The sequence below is a fragment of the Clarias gariepinus genome, chromosome 20, assembly GCF_024256425.1.
Source record: "Clarias gariepinus isolate MV-2021 ecotype Netherlands chromosome 20, CGAR_prim_01v2, whole genome shotgun sequence".
Classification (NCBI taxonomy): domain Eukaryota; kingdom Metazoa; phylum Chordata; class Actinopteri; order Siluriformes; family Clariidae; genus Clarias; species Clarias gariepinus.
The window spans coordinates 1419888-1442119 of record NC_071119.1 but is presented as its reverse complement, the minus strand read 5'-3'; the positions used below and the strand labels follow the sequence as shown (position 1 = coordinate 1442119).

At 38.1% G+C, this 22232-nt stretch overlaps 2 protein-coding genes across 2 annotated transcripts in view; both read left to right on the top strand.

Annotated features, from left to right (window-relative positions):
- Positions 1-14: 14 nt before the first annotated feature.
- Positions 15-4599, top strand: LOC128508331 (uncharacterized). The gene is made up of 3 exons (XM_053479610.1): positions 15-414; positions 798-899; positions 1752-4599. Exons 1-3 carry the CDS (start codon positions 85-87, stop codon positions 3882-3884), a joined length of 2565 nt encoding a protein of 854 aa, XP_053335585.1. The 5' UTR covers positions 15-84; the 3' UTR covers positions 3885-4599.
- A 4779-nt stretch (positions 4600-9378) lies between these two features.
- Positions 9379-22232, top strand: part of LOC128508332 (stimulated by retinoic acid gene 6 protein-like) — a 60304-nt gene continuing 47450 nt past the window's right edge. The window contains exons 1-2 of the mRNA XM_053479611.1: positions 9379-9705; positions 10673-10707. Coding sequence (XP_053335586.1) covers positions 9685-9705; positions 10673-10707 — 56 coding nt within the window. The 5' untranslated portion in view covers positions 9379-9684. The remainder of the gene's footprint in view (positions 9706-10672; positions 10708-22232) is intronic.

The following is a 22232-nucleotide window of genomic DNA, read 5'->3' as shown; positions in this document are numbered from 1 at the left end:
GTAACCATAGAAACGAGTTTTTACGGCAGTCTTGCGACCAGTTGTTTACCGTACTCTTGCATCTTGCTTGTCTTTGCTTCCAACATGATTTGGCGTTGCTTCATATGCTACATATTTGTGGCACTGACTCTGAAACAACTTTTGAGTCACATTAACACCATGCACAGTCGCAGCCCTGACTTTCGCGTCGTGTGTGGGATTGATGGCTGTCCGAGTGAGTACAGGGTGTATAACTCCTTCTACTATCACGTGAAGCGAACACATGCGCATCATCTTCTTCAAGTTGAAGCGACGGAGGAGGAAGGACCGACTCGCCACGTTTTACCTGGAGCAGGTGAAAGGACAGGCCCAACCGACCAAACTAATTCAATCCATGTGGCTGAAGCGGAGGGCTCAAGCATCGTCATTCCAGCGGTAAGTCATTACACAAACTAGAATTTAACGTAACAATACAAGTTCAGTTCAAAGGCCTTTATGTTAATTTATTGGTAAGAGAGCAGGTGAAGGGATACAATTTAGTATGTGTGTCAATCTTAACACTCATGAAGGACAGATTTTTTTCTGATGCTGTCAAAGTACTGTTTTGTTTTTATTGTTGTTGTTATTTTACATACTCGAATAATAAAAATACATAAATAAATACACCAATCAGTAAAAATACACCCATCTTGTACCTTTTTATAAGAAGAAATCTAGCTAGCTAGCTTACCCAGGTAGTTATTAGATTGTCTGGTGGTGCTACCTACACATGACAATATTTTCCCTGTTTCAATAGGTTTGTTGTTAATTTCTTTCAGAGTGGATTCCAAGAAGATGGAGAGGGTCGCATGGACGTTGGTCTTTGTAAACATGCAACTGGATTTCTTCTTCAAGCCAGAGAAACCCATCAACTGACACAGGTAACTTATGCCATTGATTTTCCAATTTATTATATTTAATTTTTAGTAGCAAACTTAAAAGCAATAAGCTTAAACTGTAGAATGACTTAGCCACTGTTTAGACCTGGCATCTTGGTTGATCCGATCACAGGTGGACATCTCAGAAACACCTGAAATAGAATGTGTATGCACATGCTTCTTTCCTTCCAAGTACTTTCTTTCTATCTATCTGATGAATTGGCTTTAAACTTTCTGGCTATGCTTTTTCAAGCCAACTTAAAGTTTGCTAACAGACTTGTTTATCTAGTTTTTTAAGATAGCTTAAAGGGGGGCGCACACCGGTCGCACAGCGCCACGTCTTTTAAATTCAAACACATTATTCTCTCTGAGTGTACACACACCGGCATTGCCATATACGGTGTACTTCATTGTACTGCAGTTGTTTTTTGTAAGGGTTCAGTGAACATTTGTGATCGGATCTCACTTCCCCATTATATATGCAAATGGACACATACTTTGCTTACAAAATCTGCCCATCCACTCCATTTGTTGAGCATGAGCTAAAAATGAAGACAACATAATAAACCCAGCACTTACACTTTTATTTAGCACTTAGTCCACCTGATCCTATTGCTCAAAACGCATTTTAAGACCAAGTGTAAACAAGGTCTTAAAGCTGCAGAAGCTAATATTATTTCATGATAGTTTTGCTGTAAATAGCCTATTTTGATCATTGCATTTCACTAACAATACAGCATGTAATTGAAGGGTTACTTAAAAAAAAAAATGTAAAAAAAAAAAGTGTCTGAGTTTCCATGTTGACTGCATTTTATAATGTATAATTTTTTTGTTTGTTTGTTTTCTACTCTTCAGAGAGCTGTTAACCAAATGGTGAGTGGAGTCCAGCAATATCAGGCCGCATTATTGGAGCACCTAAAACAGCAAATGAGCGACATGATTGAGAGACATTCTGGGGACCTGGATCAACTAAAGAGTGATGCAATGGGGATATTTGACCAGTTTGTTGACCCTTTCTGTCAAATTGCTTCCACCCATTTGCAGGATAAGACCATCAAAGAACTGCTAATACCAGTTGAACCAGAGATTCTTGTCGCAAAACAAACAGTATGTTATGTGAAAAATGGAGACTCCAGAGTTCTTACTATTAAGGACCATTTATTTCATTATATACCGTTGGTGAAAAGTTTGGAGCAGCTGCTATCACATCCACAAATAATTGCAATGATTGACAACAGGCCACAGACATGCAAGGATGGATTTTTTCATGATTTCATAGATGGAGACATTTTTAAGTCGCACCCACTGTTTTTGAAATTTCCCACAGCATTGCAGTTGATTTTATATACAGATGAAATTGAGCTATGCAATCCTCTTGGATCTCGGGCAAACAAAAACAAATTGTTATTGATTTATTACACCTTAGGTAACATCAACCCTAAATACCGATCAAGACTTGCTGCCATTCGTCTGCTTGCCATGGTAAAATCAAAAGATCTTTCCCATTGTGGTATTGATGAGATATTTGAGAGGATTAACCATGACTTAACTGAGCTGTATGATGGTGTCCAGGTTGTCACTGCAAGTGGTGAGAGGACAATTTATGGGGCACTTATGTCTGTGTGCGGAGACACTCTAGCTCAGCATGACGTGGCTGGATTTAAGATAGGAGTGGGATTTGCCTACAGTAAATGCAGGCACTGCGAATGCAACTTTGAAGACATGCAGGAGCAATTTAATGAAGATTTGTTTGTTAAAAGGACTACGGCAAGTCATAACAGGCAATGTAATGACATTGAAAAGGCAAATACTGACTTTCTGAAAGACAATCTTAAAATGACATATGGCATAAACAGGAGAAGCAAATTAACAGAATTTCCTCACTTTGATATAATCAATCAAACCCCACAGGACATCATGCATGTCATTCTTGAAGGTGTTGCCCCATATGAAATCAAATGTGTTTTAAAGCATCTTGTGCTTTCAGGGCATATGGACTTGGACGCATTCAACAGTGCAATTATTTGCTTCCCTTATTCTCCTGTGGATGCAAGGGATAAGCCTTGCCCCATATCTGTCAATACACTATCATCAAATGACAATAAATTGAAACAGTCAGCTGGGCAGATGCTGGTTTTGTTAAAGATCCTGCCATTTCTCATTGACAAACTTGGAGAAAATGATTACACACAAATGCTACTTAAGTTGTTAGAGATAGTCAAAATTCTTTTTTCACCAATTATTGCTCTCTCAACTCTTTCAAGGCTGAAGCTTTTAATAGAGCACCATTTAAAACATTTCAAACAACTGTTTCCAGATGCAAATATTATACCTAAACAGCATTACTTGCTGCATCTTCCTTCTCAGATTAAGGCACTTGGTCCTACAGTGAGGCATATGTGTATGCGCTTTGAGTCAAAGCATTGCTTTTTTAAGCAGTGGGCTTTGAAAAGTAGTTTTAAAAATATCTGTAAGTCTCTTGTGAAGCACAACCAACTTTATGAATGTAGTCAGAATGTGCTTGAGAAACATCCAATTTGTTCAAGGGAAGTTGACATGGGCCCAGCCTCTGAGGTGAAAAATGTTCATTATGTAGAAGGAAAGATTAAAGACTTCTTAGGAATAGAGCATGTTGAACATATAGTTTCTGTAAAGTGGATTATACAACATGGTAATAAGCATACATGTGGAAAATCTTTGGTTATTTCTAATGTCATCAATGATACTCCAGAGTTTTCACTTGTAAAAAACATTTATATTTTAAATGCGTCAGTGTATTGTTTTGAATGCCAACCTCTCTCTACAGTTGGGTGGAATGATCATTATTTAGCTTATGAGGTAGAAGTTCCCGATCTAGCTCAAGCCAATATTTTCATGGATGCTGAAAAGCTTGTTGATTATACACCATACCACTATGTAAACTTCAATAATAGCAAGTACATTCCACTGAAGTATGATCTCACAGACATCATTAAACATAATTCTTGAGTCTGTATTGAGTGTGGGTGTGACAATCAGCGGCTGGAGTGCACTCCTTCTCTATTTATCATTTCATCTTATGGCTTTACCTGGACTGATTGTGCTTTGTCTTTCACCTGTTTTAGATTATTCTTGTTAGCTTCTCTGATTTAAGCCTTGGTTTTCCTTTGTGTCCTTTGCAAAGTCTTGTTACACTGTAAGTGTACATCTCTGAGCTTTCCCTGTTTTAATATTCTGTGTTTCTCTGGACTCTTGACCCTTGCCTGCTTTCTGAACTGTTCATGAACCTGTGCTGCCTGCCTCGACCTAAGCCTGTTTTCACTACGAGTTACTGGTTTGCCCCTTGTTTAACTGTATGCCGGAGTTTATGTCTGCTTGTGTTTGAGCTGAAATAAAGTGCTGCACATGGATCCGACCGCCTCTGTCCGTACGTTACAGTGGGTATTTGGGTGCAGTTTTTTTGGGCGGGTATTTTTTTTAAGCACTACAAACACTGTAATTGATGACAGCATTTATTTTTACTTATTGCTTTTGCAGTATGTCCAGAGTGCAACAGAACAGAGAAGGAAACATAATTCCAGATTTTGCCACTGTCTTTTTTACATATCACATGGACATGGTTTGATGCAAATGTAAGAAAAATAGCCACACTGTACTCTGCATTGTGAGTTGGGCATGTTGACCATGCAGTTTTCAATAAAGCAGATTTGTTGTCTCAATTCAAGTCAAGTCTATTTCTTGAAACAAGACGATTCATCTTTAACAAATAACACAGCAGCTTAAAAACCTTATGACATGTCAAAAAAAGCTTGTTTCATCTGAGATATGACTCAAAACAAGATATTTTCAAGACAGATTCACTTAACAAGATATTCAAGATGCACTGTCTAAAAACAAGCTCCTTTATCTCACTTAAATCTTGGTCTTTAGGTGATTTTGTCTTATATTAAGTGTGATGAGATATTTTGACTAGAAATTAGAAAAATATACTTGACAAGATTTTGAGTTTTTGCAGTGTAGTCTTTTCTCCAGCATTTCTGGCAAAAAAACGAGCTCACATTCGCTGGGTTCTTGTGTACACCTTGCTGAGGAACCCTAAACTCATCCTGCTGAGGAGGAAATGCTGGAATGCAAACAGGGAGGAGTTTGAGCACGCCTTCATCTGGGCCATGACGGCACACAGAGGGAATAAAAACACCATCAAGTCTGTCCAAGCTCTTGTTTCTGCCATGCATGGGTAAATACAGTACAATAAGTTTTTTTTTTCTCAAAATGTAAAAATACAGTTGCAATATTCTGACTTTACAGTTCTGTCTATCTTACTCCTTTTTATTGTCTTTATCCCTCCTGAAGTTCTTCAGTTGACTCTGAGTTTTGGTGGGAGAGTCTGAAAAGAACGTGTCCTCCTTAAATCCTATTTGTCTACTGGAAGCTGTAGCAGGATCTCCTCTGATGCTTAACCACATTCTGCTCATGGAGTCATGATTTGCACCTGTATAATGGATGCAGTAATCTAATAAACCTATTAAATAATATAGAAGATTGTTAATTCAGCTTTGTGTTAAATGTAATCCTAAACACACAATTCCATGTTAAATCACACAGCATGTAAAGCATGTTAACTACTAATTACCTATATATATATATGCATGCTTTCTCAGTATTCCAGATTAAAATCCATATTATGAAACAGATAAACTGCAAATAAAGCAGTCAATTAGCAGTAACAATATAATTGTTTTTGTATTTTGTGGTTGCATGTCTTGTTGTACATTTCAGAAGTTTCGGTGGTGGTGAGAAATGCTTCACAGCTGACAAACATCTCATTAAACTCCCTATTGTTCTTTATACGTAAAGGTGGTAAATCACTCTGACGTCCTGTTTCAAAATGAAAAATGTGTCTCAGGTCTGGAAAATCATTAAACTATATTTACCAGCCTCTCACTCTTTGTCTAAAGCCTCTTTATTTCCTTCCTCGACTTCTGTATCATGTTCAGCTCCAAGCCCCAGGGACTGATGACATTTAATGCACTTGCCTGTGACTATACTGCGCACACACACACACACAATATTCTGTTCACTCTCAGAGGAGACCTAATCCAACCTCCCCAGCCCCAGCCCTGTTTTGTATCTCCTTTAATACATATTTTTCTGTGCATTGGAGCGGGTGGGGATTACACCAACATCCCTGTGTCAGGTCTAGAGCAGAACCTGTGATAGAATCCAAATCTCTGCACTCTGATTTTACAAACATGGCCGCTGCAAACTAATCCCGCCACCACCTATGCTTCAGCTCCCCCGATTATTAATTGGCTACATCTGGACACTGTTACACATTCACACTCACTTAGTATGGAAGAACTCTCAAAATATATATTAATATATAAATATATATTAATACTGACCCAAGAAGATGTGTGTTTGCAAGCACACAAGTATTTAATCAGAATAAACCTTTTCGATATGCGCACAGTGGTTCTGTACAGTAAGAGAAGAATTGTTATATGAACTGTCCTCCTACATGTAATCTTTATTCTAAAGGATCTACATTGTTATTTGGGAGCGTTCCTCTCTCACCATTCTGGACCTTCACTGGACTTATCATATTTGTTACCTATTAATATAGGTTGGACTCCACATCTGTTTTTCTCGAATGATTTCTGGAATCTCACCTCAGTAAAAAAAAAAAAAAAACTGTCAGTCAACTGCTGGAATCCGCCTCACAGAATGGATAGACCAACATGGGCTGTGTATTTGTTGGAGATTATATCAAGGGAATGCTCAACATCTTGTTTACATCTCGTATACATCTCGTGAGTTTGCAGCATTGCTGCTTTTAATGTTGTTTCAGCTTTTCCAAATTATAAAAATGTTATTTTTATTTTCATTCTACATTTATTATAATATAAACGTATTATTATTATTTTATTTGTTTATTTATTTATTCCTTTTTCATAGTTCATTTTTTATTTTGTTTAACAAATAGAGCATATATTCCATTTTTGGAGGCTACCGGGTGGGTCGGGGTGGGTTGGGTTGGTGGAGGGGAATCTCTAGATCAACACAACTGTTGTTTGTTTTGTTTTGTATATTTGTTTTTACTTGATCTAAAAAAGGTGCAATGCAATAAACAGTTGTAAACAAAAAATAAACAAAAGATAAGTATTTTCATCAAATTTTGCTCAAATCTGCCTTATGATTTACAAATTATACTTATTATACAGTATCATACAATTGGTTAGATGAAAAATGTGAGCCAATCAGAGCTTGTTTTACATTTCAGCACAGCAGTTTTAGTTTCCTGAAGTTTGTATAGATTTTTGTCTGACGGCTGTATCTGGGCTGGTGTGTATACAGTATATACAGATGTACATATGAATATACATATTCTCCAGGTCATGAGTAGCAGATACATCTCAACATGGATTGTTTAAAGGAGATTATTAAATGTTTTGGACGCATTCAGCATTGCTTTACGATGTGGAAAGAAAAAAATCAGGAATGACCATGGAGTTGGAAAGTGATCCCAGACTTTTCAATGGTAGTGTACAGTATATGCTATGCTATGCTAATGTTGTGCACCATCATACTGTTTATGAATCCTCATCCCTATCGAGTGTGTGCGTTCAAAATCCTCCAGCTGTAGCACATGTTTTCTATACTGCAGAGCTGAAACATGAGCAGGTTCATGCAGCATATCTGGGTATTATAAATAGAATGTTGCTTACTCCAGGTCTAAAACATTGTTGGGGTTCCTGGTGCAAGAACCAATCCAGCACAAAGTTTGTCACTGATACACATTGAGTTTAACACCATTGGACCATCACCGTCTGACTGAGAAAGGTCCCCTGTCTGAAGATGATGGATTTAAAGATAGCTTAAAGAATAAACTGGAAATATTTCACACTTACTTAAGAAATCTGGGTTGTGTTAAGGAGATGAGAAACTAGAAACCCACCCCCTGCACTGGGCCTCCTTCCACATGTTTTAGTAGAAAAAAAATAATGAGGGAGTGGGTGAGAGTGAAACTGTAGAAAGCATAAAACGGTTTGTGTCGCAAAGGCAAGAATATCCAGCAGCCCTTAACGTAAGTTTGAAGGACGTTATTTTAATACACGTTGGGTTTTTAATTTGTTGATAATGTAACTAAACCTTTGTGGCTCACAAGGTTCTCATTGTACATGTATTCCCTTTGCTTGCATGCCTTCCATCGCTATCTGGGGTATGTCGTATGACCTGCATTCAAATTGTTCATGATTTATGTAAAGCCATATTTTGGTTTAGACTAAAGCAGGAACTTCATGAGACGGCAGATGGATATCAGAAGGTACTGATGACTTTTTACATTTATACACAAGATAAATCTGCAGGGAAAATATTTCATAATATTAAATAAGCCCAAATACATACAGTACATACCATTCTGTATGATTATTAGAGGATGAAATTATTCAATAATATATGGAATACCTGATGTGGAATCATTCACTTCGCTATTTCTTTTATTTAACTTCATCCCAATAATCTACATTAGTGTACCTGATGTTAAGACTGAGTAATACATGTCTTTTCAGATTAATGTTATTCTGGTGGCTTCTGGTGCAGACAAATCCCAAGTTTGCACCACTGGAGTACTAAATTGGGTGTAAATATAACTAAACCTGCCATAGCAGTAAAATGCTGTTATTGTTATGATATATAACATAAAATTATATATAACTGTCACTGTTTGCATATAGCGTTTCTTATTTTTGCATTGTTGTTTTATTGCTTTTACACAAGTGTGTGTTTCATGACTGTCTGCAGCACCTCCAGTGACGATCACCGTACAAGCCACCATCATCAAAAACGTCCATTATACTGATGTTTCAAGTGTTTAGGACATTTTTTTATATTTAATTTTTGTTTTGTTATACCTGATATAACTCGGTTCATGACACGGCAGCAGGCTGTTGATGATGGCGCTGGCATGGGATATGTGCCACATCATATGAGAACTACATCCTGTATGGGTTAGGGTGGCATTGACAGTGTGTAAGTCATCGTATCGTAATGAAAGAAGTCATGATGTAACTTTACAACTTAGTGTGAGATGTTCTTGACCTAGCTAGGTTGATTAGGAAGGAACTTCATGCACTTTACTTTTATGTGATGTAATTAAACCACTTTGAATTAATGATAAGCTTTAAAGTAATTAAAAAAAATATGTTGGTGAGGAAATGTGTGTTTTACTTTATAGTGATTAGTCAGGGAACTTAAAGGAAACACCCCCCCCCCCCTCTCTCTCTTTCTCCCTGTGTGTGTGTGTGTGTGTGTGTGTGTGTGTGTGTGTGGAATGCTTTCAGCCTCTGACAATGACTAACTCTCAATGACCCTATTGTGAACAGAGGGGTTTTATGAATGTGTGTGGTGGGACTGGCGTGCGTGTGTGTGTGGGTGTGGAGGTTTATGTGTCTGTGTGTATGAGAGATAGTGAGTGTGTGTGTGGAGATAGAGGGAATGGCGTGTGTTAGAGGTGGCAGGAAGGAGTATGTTTGTGTCTGTTATTGCCTGTTTTTTTGTACTTTTTTACTGTAAACCGTATGAAATCAGTTAGCCCTTATACTCACACACACACAGTGTTGATCAGTCATACACACACAGTGTTGGTCACTCATACACACTGTGAACTGGTGTGTCTCAGTTCCTTCTTTTATCACGCTGTAGAAAGTCGAGGCTTTGCCGTTGGATAGCAGCTCACCAACACTCTTGAGGTCCACAGGAAACATCTTCACCCTAAAACCAACAGGATTGTTCTTCTTCCTGCAGGATGTCCGACCCAATGGATGATGTAAGTTTTAAACTCTTCTGTCATGTAGTGTGTTCGTGGCTCAGGGAAAATTCTGATCAGATTTTCTGAAAGTCACGTTAGGAGCAGAGACGCAGGAAAATACAAAGTCTTGTCTCAGTAACTCGAAATGATTCTTTATACAAAAACATTTATACAGTTTAATTACAATTTCAGCATGGAACAAGTGCAATCTTAACAAATGAAAGTATCTGCAATCTTGTGAATTTTATCTCAAATATGTTAATATAAAATGTATTTTTGTAGTTTTTAAAATTTAAAAGTATTTTAAAGTTTAAGTTTTTTTTAAAACATAATTTTCTTGCTCTATTGGCAGATGATTTTGCAAATTTTAAGCATTAATTTCTTGAAAGAATTGAATTTATCAGCTAATAGAAATGAAAAGACATTTAGATTAATTTTATTTTAGGAAACTTTTAGATACATTTAATAGGAATCAAGATATTTTCCTTTGATATCACTTTTTGCACTTCTCATTTCAGGTTGACTTCCAAAAGTCTCTCTCTCTCTCTTTCTCTCTCTCTCTTTCTCTCTCTCTCTCTCCCTCTCTCTCTCCCTCTGATGTGCTACAAATAGCAGTTGTTATTTTAGCTCTGATATGAGAAGCCGGTAACACGAGTCACATCTAGTTAAGTTTAAACTGGTACCGAGACAGTGATATGTTAAGTGTATAACTGTATTTCCCTGTTCCAAACTTTTCTGAGAGATCTGAATGTTTTTTAACTGAATGTCAGTTATTCTTTCATTAGTCTCAGTACTTTTCTTTCCTGCTGGGATTTTATCATGTCTTGCTTTCCATTAATGGACCCGGACTTGGGGGTCAATGCTTTATTTTTTCCAGACTAGAAGGTGATGAATGACTGATCTTTATATGGATCTGATTGTAACACAGCTGCTGTAGCGTCTCTCTCATGTCTCTCTCATGTCTCTCTTATGTCTCTCTCACCAGGATGAGTTTTCCCACCACACAGGATCAGACTCCATGTGAGTGTCTGATGATTTCTCCATCATGTTCTGTTCCACTGTTTGAAGTGTGGGTTATAAATGCTACACCATGTTACAGATCAAACCGCTCTAACTATAAATCTGTCATTAATAATGAGTATAATGCATGATATATTTCACTTTAATTTCTCATATTACTTCATTAATTATATTTAAATTGAGTTCATTTGAGTATAGTTCATAGTAAATATACTGTATATACATTTATTATTATTATTATTTTTAATGTGTTTTTGTGAGTTTAGTGCGTTTATGAGGCAACAACATGTCTCATTCCACACTCTTGTTTAAAAAACTGTTTATTTCTACATCACGCCTTTAATTCCAGACTAGATGAGACTGCTTGATCTTTCACTATTGACTTCTGAGATTCTATAAAGCCAACACTTTTTATGGTTGTGTTTGAGTGTGTGTTTGGACTGTGGTCTAGTGTTTAGACAAAAAGACAATCTGTTCTCTCTCAGAGAAAATATGCCATGAATGAGCGGATAAAGCCTTGCGTGTGGCAGTGAGTGTGTTTGTTACTTCTTTTGTTCTCATTTATTTTTTTCTACACAGAGCATTTAACATTTGCTTTACAAACATGTCAAGTTTCTTGTAATAAGAAATTTGGGTAGATAAAGGTTCCTGGGCGTCAGCATGAACATTTCACCCAGAAAGTATCACCACCGAGGCCACTGTCGTGTTTGAGTCTCTAATGCGGTGGAGTTAAAGTGGTAAGCACTAATGAGATGGAGAACACCATCCTGGCCGCAGAGGGTGTGCCGGGGCATAAGAATGTTCTGGCACCTTCAAGAATAAATACTGCGCTAATGCACTCCAGATAAACAAGCTGGAGTGGGCTTTAAATGCTGTTTTGATTGGTGGGTCACTTCCACAAGAATGCCTCAAATTTCCCACTTTTTCTTAAAGAGAAAGCATTAGCTAGTGAACTCACGCACTAAGACAGACTCTGATCACAATCAGGAGTAAATCGGACCTGCCCAAGCATGTTCTGTTTTTTAGACGATTAAACAATCAGCTTTTGTATTGATGGAAACAACCCACATCATTTTTAAAAGCAGTTGTGAAAAAATAATGAAACAAGCAGAAAAGTGGAGCATATGGAAATTGAGGGATTTTTTTATATGCAGTGTGCAGCGGGTTCAGTGAAGAATATAACCTTAATTACAAAGAGACTTTTAATAGTGCAGAATAACAGAACACAGTTCTGACAGTAAAACTTCTTTATTTCTCTATATAGTCCTCTGCTACACTAATGCACTAACAATACAAATCAAGAAAGAAAGTTTTCTCAGTATGCCAAGCCATGATTGGATTTAAGCTCTTCTTCTTCTTCCTGGCATCCGAGGAACTTCTTAATCATCAAAACATATCGAAATGACTTGAAGTGAGGACTGTTAGCAGGATGTAGCAATAACCAATAGCTGAGTTCCTACAGTATAATGAACAAGTGGTGCAAAACAATGGGCCCTTCCCTAGTAAAAAAAAAAGTATACTAAGTATATTAAATCCTAGCATGCCAAAGGATACTTAAATGTACTTCCAGACAGACTAATGACTAGTATACTTGAAGTTTGCTATTTTGGAACAACTAATTTTGTACTAAGTGTATTTAAGTTGTAATTAAATTGAACAAAAGTACAATTTTAAGTGTATTAAGTATACTTTTGTGTGCTAAAGTGGAACAACTTTAAGTATACTTAGTACACCTAAAGTATATGCCTGTGTGTGTACTAACGTACATACCTGACAGTAATTAGTACAATTTAAGTATATATTTAATATATTATAAGTACATTACAGATATTTTTTACTGTGTTACAAATACATGATTAATATACTATGAGTATATATTTTTTTTATTACAGCAGTAGCTGTTATACTTCTTGTCAATTACAAATACTAAAAAAGTACACTTTGCGGTTAATACAAATATACTTTATTGTATCATACAGTACATAAAACCTTCTATATTACAGTATTGCAAATGTATTACCAGTACATTAAGGTGTTTAGGATAATTTACAAATGCTGAATGTATTTTCTACACTATAACATGTTTTTGAAACACATTACATTAGTACATTAATTATGAGGGAGATTTTATTCATGAGTTCAACAGATTTCATTTGCACAAGGTTACAAAAACTGTCCTATAGTTTATTTGTATTTAACAAACACACAAATTAAAATTTAAACTGTAGTCTGAACACAGACAGACATCAGTATTAGAGTATACAGGTACCGTATTAGTTTAAACCTGGTGTGTGGACACAGACAGACGTCAGTATTAGAGTATACAGGTACAGTATTAGTTTAAACCTGGTGTGTGAGCACAGACAGACGTCAGTGTTAGAGTATACAGGTACAGAATTAGTTTAAACCTGGTGTGTGGACACAGACAGACATCAGTATTAGAGTATACAGGTACAGTATTAGTTTAAACCTGGTGTGTGGACACAGACAGACATCAGTATTAGAGTATACAGGTACAGTATTAGTTTAAACCTGGTGTGTGAACACAGACAGACATTAGTATTAGAGTATACAGGTACAGTATTAGTTTAAACCTGGTGTGTGGACACAGACAGACATTAGTATTAGAGTATACAGGTACAGTATTAGTTTAAACCTGGTGTGTGAACACAGACAGACATTAGTATTAGAGTATACAGGTACAGTATTAGTTTAAACCTGGTGTGTGGACACAGACAGACGTCAGTATTAGAGTATACAGGTACAGTATTAGTTTAAACCTGGTGTGTGGACACAGACAGACATTAGTATTAGAGTATAGAGGTACAGTATTAGTTTAAACCTGGTGTGTGGACACAGACAGACGTCAGTATTAGAGTATACAGGTGCAGTATTAGTTTAAACCTGGTGTGTGGACACAGACAGACATCAGTATTAGAGTAAATACAGGTACACAGTATTAGTTTAAACCTGGTGTGTGGACACAGACAGACATCAGTATTAGAGTATACAGGTACAGTATTAGTTTAAACCCGGTGTGTGGACACAGACAGACATCAGTATTAGAGTAAATACAGGTACACAGAATTAGTTTAAACCTGGTGCGTAGACACAGACAGACATCAGTATTAGAGTATACAGGTACAGTATTAGTTTAAACCTGGTGTGTGGACACAGACAGACATCAGTATTAGAGTATACAGGTACAGTATTAGTTTAAACCTGGTGTGTGGACACAGACAGACGTCAGTATTGGAGTATACAGGTACAGTATTAGTTTAAACCTGGTGCGTGGACATAGACAGACATTAGTATTAGAGTATACAAGTACAGTATTAGTTTAAACCTGGTGTGTGGACACAGACAGAGGTCAGTATTAGAGTATACAGGTGCAGTATTAGTTTAAACCTGGTGCGTGGACACAGACAGACATTAGTATTAGAGTATACAGGTACAGTATTAGTTTAAACCTGGTGTGTGGACACAGACAGAGGTCAGTATTAGAGTATTCAGGTACAGTATTAGTTTAAACCTGGTGTGTGGACACAGACAGAGGTCAGTATTAGAGTATACAGGTACAGTATTAGTTTAAACCTGGTGTGTGGACACAGACAGACATCAGTATTAAAGTATACAGGTACAGTATTAGTTTAAACCTGGTGTGTGAACACAGACAGACATCAGTATTAGAGTAAATACAGGTACACAGTATTAGTTTAAACCTGGTGTGTGGACACAGACAGACATGAGTATTAGAGTATACAGGTACAGTATTAGTTTAAACCTGGTGCGTGGACACAGACAGACATCAATATTAGAGTATACAGGTACAGTATTAGTTTAAACCTGGTGTGTGGACACAGACAGACGTCAGTATTAGAGTACACAGGTACAGTATTAGTTTAGACCTGGTGCGTGGACACAGACAGACATCAGTATTAGAGTAAATACAGGTACACAGTATTAGTTTAAACCTGGTGTGTGGACACAGACAGACATCAGTATTAGAGTATACAGGTGCAGTATTAGTTTAAACCTGGTGTGTGGACACAGACAGAGGTCAGTATTAGAGTATACAGGTGCAGTATTAGTTTAAACCTGGTGCGTGGACACAGACAGACATTAGTATTAGAGTATACAAGTACAGTATTAGTTTAAACCTGATGTGTGGACACAGACAGAGGTCAGTATTAGAGTATACAGGTACAGTATTAGTTTAAACCTGGTGTGTGGACACAGACAGACATCAGTATTAGAGTATACAGGTACAGTATTAGTTTAAACCTGGTGTGTGGACACAGACAGACATCAGTATTAGAGTAAATACAGGTACACAGTATTAGTTTAAACCTGGTGTGTGGACACAGACAGAGGTCAGTATTAGAGAATACAGGTGCAGTATTAGTTTAAACCTGGTGCGTGGACACAGACAGACATTAGTATTAGAGTATACAGGTACAGTATTAGTTTAAACCTGGTGTGTGGACACAGACAGAGGTCAGTATTAGAGTATACAGGTACAGTATTAGTTTAAACCTGGTGTGTGGACATAGACAGACATTAGTATTAGAGTATACAGGTACAGTATTAGTTTAAACCTGGTGTGTGGACACAGACAGAGGTCAGTATTAGAGTATTCAGGTACAGTATTAGTTTAAACCTGGTGTGTGGACACAGACAGAGGTCAGTATTAGAGTATACAGGTACAGTATTAGTTTAAACCTGGTGTGTGGACACAGACAGACATCAGTATTAAAGTATACAGGTACAGTATTAGTTTAAACCTGGTGTGTGAACACAGACAGACATCAGTATTAGAGTAAATACAGGTACACAGTATTAGTTTAAACCTGGTGTGTGGACACAGACAGACATGAGTATTAGAGTATACAGGTACAGTATTAGTTTAAACCTGGTGTGTGGACACAGACAGAGGTCAGTATTAGAGTATTCAGGTACAGTATTAGTTTAAACCTGGTGTGTGGACACAGACAGAGGTCAGTATTAGAGTATACAGGTACAGTATTAGTTTAAACCTGGTGTGTGGACACAGACAGACATCAGTATTAAAGTATACAGGTACAGTATTAGTTTAAACCTGGTGTGTGAACACAGACAGACATCAGTATTAGAGTAAATACAGGTACACAGTATTAGTTTAAACCTGGTGTGTGGACACAGACAGACATGAGTATTAGAGTATACAGGTACAGTATTAGTTTAAACCTGGTGCGTGGACACAGACAGACATCAATATTAGAGTATACAGGTACAGTATTAGTTTAAACCTGGTGTGTGGACACAGACAGACGTCAGTATTAGAGTATACAGGTACAGTATTAGTTTAAACCTGGTGCGTGGACACAGACAGACATCAGTATTAGAGTATACAGGTACAGTATTAGTTTAAACCTGGTGCGTGGACACAGACAGACATCAGTATTAGAGTACACAGGTACAGTATTAGTTTAGACCTGGTGCGTGGACACAGACAGACATCAGTATTAGAGTAAATACAGGTACACAGTATTAGTTTAAACCTGGTGTGTGGACACAGACAGACATCAGTATTAGAGTATACAGGTGCAGTATTAGTTTAAACCTGGTGTGTGGACACAGACAGAGGTCAGTATTAGAGTATACAGGTGCAGTATTAGTTTAAACCTGGTGCGTGGACACAGACAGACATTAGTATTAGAGTATACAAGTACAGTATTAGTTTAAACCTGATGTGTGGACACAGACAGAGGTCAGTATTAGAGTATACAGGTACAGTATTAGTTTAAACCTGGTGTGTGGACACAGACAGACATCAGTATTAGAGTATACAGGTACAGTATTAGTTTAAACCTGGTGTGTGGACACAGACAGACATCAGTATTAGAGTAAATACAGGTACACAGTATTAGTTTAAACCTGGTGTGTGGACACAGACAGACATCAGTATTAGAGTATACAGGTACAGTATTAGTTTAAACCTGGTGTGTGGACACAGACAGAGGTCAGTATTAGAGAATACAGGTGCAGTATTAGTTTAAACCTGGTGCGTGGACACAGACAGACATTAGTATTAGAGTATACAGGTACAGTATTAGTTTAAACCTGGTGTGTGGACACAGACAGAGGTCAGTATTAGAGTATACAGGTACAGTATTAGTTTAAACCTGGTGTGTGGACACAGACAGAGGTCAGTATTAGAGTATACAGGTACAGTATTAGTTTAAACCTGGTGTGTGGACACAGACAGACATCAGTATTAGAGTATACAGGTACAGTATTAGTTTAAACCTGGTGTGTGGACACAGACAAACATCAGTATTAGAGTATACACGTACAGTATTAGTTTAAACCTGGTGTGTGGACACAGACAGACATCACTATTAGAGTATACACGTACAGTATTAGTTTAAACCCGGTGTGTAGACACAGACAGACATCAGTATTAGAGTAAATGCAGGTACACAGTATTAGTTTAAACCTGGTGCGTAGACACAGACAGACATCAGTATTAGAGTATACAGGTACAGTATTAGTTTAAACCTGGTGTGTGGACACAGACAGACATCAGTATTAGAGTATACAGGTACAGTATTAGTTTAAACCTGGTGCGTGGACACAGACAGACATCAGTATTGGAGTATACAGGTACAGTATTAGTTTAAACCTGGTGCGTGGACACAGACAGACATCAGTATTAGAGTATACAGGTACAGTATTAGTTTAAACCTGGTGCGTGGACACAGACAGACGTCAGTATTAGAGTATACAGGTACAGTATTAGTTTAAACCTGGTGCGTGGACACAGACAGACATCAGTATTAGAGTATACAGGTACAGTATTAGTTTAAACCTGGTGCGTGGACACAGACAGACATCAGTATTGGAGTATACAGGTACAGTATTAGTTTAAACCTGGTGCGTGGACACAGACAGACGTCAGTATTAGAGTATACAGGTACAGTATTAGTTTAAACCTGGTGCGTGGACACAGACAGACATCAGTATTAGAGTATACAGGTACAGTATTAGTTTAAACCTGGTGTGTGGACACAGACAGACGTCAGTATTAGAGTATACAGGTACAGTATTAGTTTAAACCCGGTGCGTGGACACAGACAGACATCAGTATTAGAGTAAATACAGGTACACAGTATTAGTTTAAACCCGGTGCGTGGACACAGACAGACATCAGTATTAGAGTATACAGGTACAGTATTAGTTTAAACCTGGTGCGTGGACACAGACAGACGTCAGTATTAGAGTATACAGGTACAGTATTAGTTTAAACCTGGTGCGTGGACACAGACAGACATTAGTATTAGAGTATACAGGTACAGTATTAGTTTAAACCTGGTGCGTGGACACAGACAGACGTCAGTATTAGAGTATACAGGTACAGTATTAGTTTAAACCTGGTGCGTGGACACAGACAGACGTCAGTATTAGAGTATACAGGTACAGTATTAGTTTAAACCTGGTGTGTGGACACAGACAGACATCAGTATTGGAGTATACAGGTACAGTATTAGTTTAAACCTGGTGTGTGGACACAGACAGACGTCAGTATTGGAGTATACAGGTACAGTATTAGTTTAAACCTGGTGCGTGGACATAGACAGACATTAGTATTAGAGTATACAAGTACAGTATTAGTTTAAACCTGGTGTGTGGACACAGACAGAGGTCAGTATTAGAGTATACAGGTGCAGTATTAATTTAAACCTGGTGCGTGGACACAGACAGACATTAGTATTAGAGTATACAGGTACAGTATTAGTTTAAACCTGGTGTGTGGACACAGACAGAGGTCAGTATTAGAGTATACAGGTACAGTATTAGTTTAAACCTGGTGCGTGGACACAGACAGACGTCAGTATTAGAGTATACAGGTACAGTATTAGTTTAAACCTGGTGCGTGGACACAGACAGACATTAGTATTAGAGTATACAGGTACAGTATTAGTTTAAACCTGGTGCGTGGACACAGACAGACGTCAGTATTAGAGTATACAGGTACAGTATTAGTTTAAACCTGGTGCGTGGACACAGACAGACGTCAGTATTAGAGTATACAGGTACAGTATTAGTTTAAACCTGGTGTGTGGACACAGACAGACATCAGTATTGGAGTATACAGGTACAGTATTAGTTTAAACCTGGTGTGTGGACACAGACAGACGTCAGTATTGGAGTATACAGGTACAGTATTAGTTTAAACCTGGTGTGTGGACACAGACAGACATCAGTATTAGAGTATACAGGTACAGTATTAGTTTAAACCTGGTGCGTGGACACAGACAGACATCAGTATTGGAGTATACAGGTACAGTATTAGTTTAAACCTGGTGCGTGGACACAGACAGACGTCAGTATTAGAGTGTACAGGTACAGTATTAGTTTAAACCTGGTGCGTGGACACAGACAGACGTCAGTATTAGAGTATACAGGTACAGTATTAGTTTAAACCTGGTGCGTGGACACAGACAGACGTCAGTATTAGAGTGTACAGGTACAGTATTAGTTTAAACCTGGTGCGTGAACACAGACAGACATCAGTATTGGAGTATACAGGTACAGTATTAGTTTAAACCTGGTGCGTGGACACAGACAGACGTCAGTATTAGAGTATACAGGTACAGTATTAGTTTAAACCTGGTGCGTGGACACAGACAGACATCAGTATTAGAGTATACAGGTACAGTATTAGTTTAAACCTGGTGTGTGGACACAGACAGACGTCAGTATTAGAGTATACAGGTACAGTATTAGTTTAAACCCGGTGCGTGGACACAGACAGACATCAGTATTAGAGTAAATACAGGTACACAGTATTAGTTTAAACCCGGTGCGTGGACACAGACAGACATCAGTATTAGAGTATACAGGTACAGTATTAGTTTAAACCCGGTGCGTGGACACAGACAGACATCAGTATTAGAGTATACAGGTACAGTATTAGTTTAAACCTGGTGCGTGGACACAGACAGACGTCAGTATTAGAGTATACAGGTACAGTATTAGTTTAAACCTGGTGCGTGGACACAGACAGACATTACTATTAGAGTATACAGGTACAGTATTAGTTTAAACCTGGTGCGTGGACACAGACAGACGTCAGTATTAGAGTATACAGGTACAGTATTAGTTTAAACCTGGTGCGTGGACACAGACAGACGTCAGTATTAGAGTATACAGGTACAGTATTAGTTTAAACCTGGTGCGTGGACACAGACAGACATCAGTATTGGAGTATACAGGTACAGTATTAGTTTAAACCTGGTGCGTGGACACAGACAGACGTCAGTATTAGAGTATACAGGTACAGTATTGGTTTAAACCTGGTGCGTGGACACAGACAGACGTCAGTATTAGAGTATACAGGTACAGTATTAGTTTAAACCTGGTGCGTGGACACAGACAGACATCAGTATTAGAGTATACAGGTACAGTATTGGTTTAAACCCGGTGTGTGGACACAGACAGACGTCAGTATTAGAGTATACAGGTACAGTATTAGTTTAAACCCGGTGCGTGGACACAGACAGACATCAGTATTAGAGTAAATACAGGTACACAGTATTAGTTTAAACCTGGTGTGTGGACACAGACAGACGTCAGTATTAGAGTATACAGGTACAGTATTAGTTTAAACCTGGTGCGTGGACAGAGACAGACATTAGTATTAGAGTATACAGGTACAGTATTAGTTTAAACCTGGTGCGTGGACACAGACAGACGTCAGTATTAGAGTATACAGGTGCAGTATTAGTTTAAACCTGGTGCGTGGACACAGACAGACGTCAGTATTAGAGTATATAGGTACAGTATTAGTTTAAACCTGGTGCGTGGACACAGACAGACATCAGTATTAGAGTAAATACAGGTACAGTATTAGTTTAAACCTGGTGCGTGGACACAGACAGACGTCAGTATTAGAGTACACAGGTACAGTATTAGTTTAAACCTGGTGCGTGGACACAGACAGACGTCAGTATTAGAGTACACAGGTACAGTATTAGTTTAAACCTGGTGCGTGGACACAGACAGACGTCAGTATTAGAGTACACAGGTACAGTATTAGTTTAAACCTGGTGCGTGGACACAGACAGACGTCAGTATTAGAGTACACAGGTACAGTATTAGTTTAAACCTGGTGAGTGGACACAGACAGACGTCAGTATTAGAGTACACAGGTACAGTATTAGTTTAAACCTGGTGCGTGGACACAGACAGACGTCAGTATTAGAGTACACAGGTTCAGTATTAGTTTACACCTGGTGCGTGGACACAGACAGAGGTCAGTATTAGAGTACACAGGTACAGTATTAGTTTAAACCTGGTGTGTGGACACAGACAGACATCAGTATTAGAGTATACAGGTACAGTATTAGTTTAAACCTGGTGTGTGGACACAGACAGACATCAGTATTAGAGTATACAGGTACAGTATTAGTTTAAACCTGGTGTGTGGACACAGACAGACATCAGTATTAGAGTATACAGGTACAGTATTAGTTTAAACCTGGTGTGTGGACACAGACAGACATCAGTATTAGAGTAAATACAGGTACACAGTATTAGTTTAAGCCTGGTGTGTGGACACAGACAGACATCAGTATTACAGTATACAGGTACAGTATTAGTTTAAACCTGGTGCGTGGACACAGACAGACGTCAGTATTAGAGTACACAGGTACAGTATTAGTTTAAACCTGGTGCGTGGACACAGAGAGACGTCAGTATTAGAGTATACAGGTACAGTACTAGTTTAAACCTGGTGCGTGAGCACAGACAGACATCAGTATTAGAGTATACAGGTACAGTATTAGTTTAAACCTGGTGCGTGGACACAGACAGACGTCAGTATTAGAGTATACAGGTACAGTATTAGTTTAAACCTGGTGTGTGAGCACAGACAGACGTCAGTGTTAGAGTATACAGGTACAGAATTAGTTTAAACCTGGTGTGTGGACACAGACAGACATCAGTATTAGAGTATACAGGTACAGTATTAGTTTAAACCTGGTGTGTGGACACAGACAGACATCAGTATTAGAGTATACAGGTACAGTATTAGTTTAAACCTGGTGTGTGAGCACAGACAGACATCAGTATTAGAGTATACAGGTACAGTATTAGTTTAAACCTGGTGTGTGAACACAGACAGACATTAGTATTAGAGTATACAGGTACAGTATTAGTTTAAACCTGGTGTGTGAACACAGACAGACATTAGTATTAGAGTATACAGGTACAGTATTAGTTTAAACCTGGTGTGTGGACACAGACAGACGTCAGTATTAGAGTATACAGGTACAGTATTAGTTTAAACCTGGTGTGTGGACACAGACAGAGGTCAGTATTAGAGTATACAGGTACAGTATTAGTTTAAACCTGGTGTGTGGACACGGACATACATCAGTATTAGAGTATACAGGTACAGTATTAGTTTAAACCTGGTGTGTGGACACAGACAAACATCAGTATTAGAGTATACACGTACAGTATTAGTTTAAACCTGGTGT

What these genes read in the sequence shown, in the direction of transcription:
- LOC128508331 (XM_053479610.1), top strand. Translation starts at nt 85, where the DNA reads ATGATTTGGCGTTGCTTCATATGCTACATATTTGTGGCACTGACTCTG. An exon ending in CAAGCATCGTCATTCCAGCG is followed by an intron (nt 415 to 797) that starts GTAAGTCATTAC and finishes AATTTCTTTCAG; the next exon opens with AGTGGATTCCAAGAAGATGG. An exon ending in AAACCCATCAACTGACACAG is followed by an intron (nt 900 to 1,751) that starts GTAACTTATGCC and finishes TCTACTCTTCAG; the next exon opens with AGAGCTGTTAACCAAATGGT.